We start from the raw sequence: 3,971 nt of genomic DNA, 5'->3' as shown, positions 1-3,971 counted from the left end.
TTTCCTTGCAAGGCCTTTAATAGTTGTGTAGTCCATGAATAGGTGGGCCTGATTTTCTCTAGCCATCCTGCACCCCAAGCATCGATCTGACCCAATCCCTCTCTCCTAAATATTCACCCCCGTCGGTAGAGCACCCCAAATTACCTTCCATAGAAAGACCTTCATGTGCTGCGGCTTCCATATGTCCTCCATTACTTGCTCCCACCTTTCCTCCGACCATTGCTTTTTCCATAGCTTGTTAAGGGGGCTAGACCAATTCTTCTTATGCATCATTGTCTGATAAATGCTTTTAGGATGGGGTTTCCATAAGAGACTGCTTCTGAGCCATTTCCAGGCATTCCAGTCAAACACCGAATCACAGATTGGCATCACTAAATTGTCAAGCTCCTTCATCACTTTGTGGACAAGTAAGACCTCCAAGCTATTGAGTTGGTACTGGGTAACCAGAAGGTCAATGGTTTTCCAACTCTTGTTGCCACTGTCCCAAAAGTGCCCAAGTCGCTTCAGAGCCTTATTATTCCGTTTCCTGGCTGTCTCAATCCAATAGGGAGTTTGTGGCGGATCTACAACCTTGGACAGCCAGGGGGGACGAATGCAAAATGGAGTTCTTGAAGTATCTGACTTCTTTCCCCCACTTTAAGACTCATGCTGCTCTCTTTCATTTTCTTATCAATTCTCTGACTTCTTTCCCCCACTTTAAGACTCCTGCTGCTCTCTTGCATTTTCTTATCAATTCTCTTGAGCTCCCCCCCAGTCTTAAGGTAGACCACTCCGGGGCTAACAGTTTGTCATGAACCTCCACCCCTCTCCACTTTCCACCATCCGAGCCAAGTTTAGCTGCTTCTATCATATCTCTGACCATGACAACCCAAACTTGATCCTATTTAGCCAAGGAAACAACAAACTTGGTAAAACAAGCTTCTGCATGGGCCACAGGGTTGAGAATTTCGAGGCCTCCTTGATTCACCGGTCAAGCAACCGATTCCCACAGGGCCCATTGCCATGGCCTAGACGATTTCGTGTTGTTTTTTCATAAACACATTTTTTATTGGTTCTCAGAACTCTTTCCAGTGACACTTAGCCATCTTGAGATGCAAGCTAGTGAAGGCAATGTAAGGAATCATATAGGCATTCATCACTTTTATCCCACTTGGGAATGGGAGAAGAGCATACTCCCACCTACTCATTTTTGTTTTGATTTTTTCAAGCACCCACTCAAATCTTTGCTTGTGAGTCACGTCCACCCTTAAGGGGGCTCCCAGATGTCTGAATATATGGCCTTTTGTGACAATCTCCCCCAACTAGATAGAAGGGTCAAATGAGTCATTTTCCGACAAGGAGATCAACCTTGACTTCTCTATATTACACTGGGACCCCAAAGCTTCTGAGATTATTTGTACAATCTCCAGAGCTTTTGTGATGACCTTGGGGCGCGCCTTCAAGAAGAGGAGAAAATCGTCTGCAAATAGATTTGCTAGGAGTTGGCTATTTCTTGGCAAAACAAGACCTTGCAACTCCCCTCGTTCCGCACTAGCTTCGAGCGTCATGATTAAAGGATGTGATCCTATGGAGAAAAGTAGGGGGGCCAGAGGACATCTCTGCTTAATATATCCACAACACCAATTGACACAAAGCATCCACAAGGAACCGACCACCAGCGATGAATAGATCATCTCAACCGTTCTTTCAACGGGGAGGGATGAAATGTGGCTGCCTCTCTATTTGAATTCACAATTCTCTCTTTCAGTAACAAGGGAATAAGCCAACTAGTGCCCACATTTCGAACTTGATGCAGAGAAGTAACGTAACAAAGCAACTATAAAAATCTTTCCCTGGTACAGTTCAAGGTTCTCACACATAGTGCGTAGTACGACCGCTTGGAAGATTCAGGTCGACTACTCTTTTAATTTTGACACGTATGATCCACAATGAGTGGCTCCGTGCCATAGTCCTGAGGCTACATTCACATGTGGCGGACAGTTAATCAGGACAAGGCATCGTCGATGTGTGTGAAGGTACCCCTTGAGAAACCCCCCCCCCCCTCTCTCTCTCTCTCTCTCTCTCTAAGGAGACGCGCACACACACGCACAGACGAACGCGCGCGCGCCAAATAAGCAGAAAAGGACCCATTAATTCACATTGATACAGCTTGAAAACATTCTACATCGTACCAGGAGCCCAGGGACAATTTCTGCACAAAGAAATGGCAATACATAGTCGGTGCAGTGCACTGTGCAAAGTACTCACATCCGAGGCAAACCCTATTTGCAGGGGTGACCTATATTTAGTTGAGCGCGCGCGCGCGGGGTGTGTGTGTGGGAGGGGAGCACTGCACGCTCCAATTGTACTTGATATTCGCATGTTGCCCACGCAAGTAGCATGCAGACATAGCCATACAATGGACCTTCTCTATCTGTACCTGTTCTGCAGTTTGGATGCTAGTTATGCCAGTATACCCATGTATACAAATTATCACCTCGAGGAATCGAGCATGCTTAGTACATCCTCAAACATTTCGGTGTCGCAATTCACCTGAAGCGCCCCAACCCGCGAATAGCCATACTCCTCCGCAGCTCTTTGCAGCAGATCCAGAATAAGAGGGTGGTTTAGATGCTCTGCTTTGATGAAGTAAAGCAGGCCATCATCGGATATGCAGGAACTGTTGACAACGCGAATGGGTAAGTGGCCCTTTGGGGGGGGCGTAGTGGCCGCCGCCTGAGGGATATGGGCGGATCCCAGCCTCTTTAGCAGGCATGACGATTTGGTTTGAGCGTCAGATTTCGGCAGCCGTGAGAAGCTCATATGCGTAGTGAGTGGTTTTGGAGGGAGGGGGAGAAGGGTTTGGAGCTTTCTTGTGAGCCGACCCATGTAGGAGGTGGATTAAGATGGGAGACAGAGAGAGAGGAAGGGCGCCTCAAAGGAAAAGAAGTATGCGGTAGGCTTACAAATGGAGAAAAGCATGGGTGTTCTCTGTGTTTGTGGGCTGTGAGAGAGAGAGAGAGAGAGGGGGGGGGGGGGGGGGGGGGGGGGGGGGGGGGGGGGGGCTCGTCAGGATGGGGAGTATGCTGTGCTTATATGTGTACTACCTGTTAGGGATATGCTTCAAACTTCATAGAATCACAAGGGGTCCGTAAAGGGAGGCTAGACTAGAAGGAGGGGTGCACTGTGTGTGTGGGTGGGGGGGGCGGGGGGGGACTCGCGAGAGAAGCGCACCATGCGATTGCATATAAAGAAACATGCCAAGCTTGCTTTTACAAAAGAAGGGCGACCCGTCTCTCGGCGAGCTCTTCTCAGGAGTGCAGTGTCGGATGAGTCATCACAGGGTTGGTAGGTACCAGCAGGTACGGTCAGGTACTGCCGTGCTGTAAGGCCCGGCCAGCTCTGAGGTGCCGTATAACGTCTTTCCCCCACCATTCATGTGGCAGGCATGTTCTCCTTGTCTCTCTCTCTTTTAGGTTTTAACTTTTAACTGCTAGCAACTGGCCTATCAGCTGAAGCTGATCATCCAATTTTTCGGGGATTGAAATGAAATTTGGCTGCCCACTGAAAATGGAGCACACAGTCTAGTGGGAAAGAAACTTTTAGCATGGTTTCACACCATAATCACAATTGCTCTGTCCCGGTACCATATTTGGTGGTTAAGCAAGAGCACTTTCTTACACATAGGAAGGTCTTATTGGGGTGACGTCATAGGCTTTTGACTGCTTATGCCAAACGAAGCTCTCCCTTCTCAACTCTACCAAATATGACAAGTCGGCTAGAGCAAAGTTTCATTTGCAGGAAGACAACATACATATATCTCACTACAAAGTTTATCGCATGGTAATTGGACAAATAAGCATACGAGAGCTTTACCACTGCTTTCCAAGCTTGCAAAACGTACCAAAAAAATTAAGTTTTAACATTTTATCTTGTTATGTTCTTGTCGTGATTCATGAACGCTTGTTATTGTTTTTTATAAATTATAATAG

At 47.3% G+C, this 3,971-nt stretch overlaps 1 protein-coding gene across 1 annotated transcript; it reads right to left on the bottom strand.

Annotated features, from left to right (window-relative positions):
* Positions 1 to 2,472: 2,472 nt before the first annotated feature.
* On the bottom strand, positions 2,473 to 2,802 carry LOC147457670 (auxin-responsive protein SAUR40-like). Its single transcript, XM_086513351.1, has one exon. It carries the CDS (start codon positions 2,800 to 2,802, stop codon positions 2,473 to 2,475), a length of 330 nt encoding a protein of 109 aa, XP_086369477.1.
* Between the last annotated feature and the right edge of the window lie 1,169 nt (positions 2,803 to 3,971).

The sequence above is a fragment of the Adiantum capillus-veneris genome, chromosome 5 (genome assembly GCF_014529385.1).
Source record: "Adiantum capillus-veneris isolate H3 chromosome 5, ASM1452938v2, whole genome shotgun sequence".
In the NCBI taxonomy this organism is placed as follows: domain Eukaryota; kingdom Viridiplantae; phylum Streptophyta; class Polypodiopsida; order Polypodiales; family Pteridaceae; genus Adiantum; species Adiantum capillus-veneris.
Note: the sequence above shows the minus strand (reverse complement) of the source record. Positions and strands in the feature narration are given on the sequence as shown.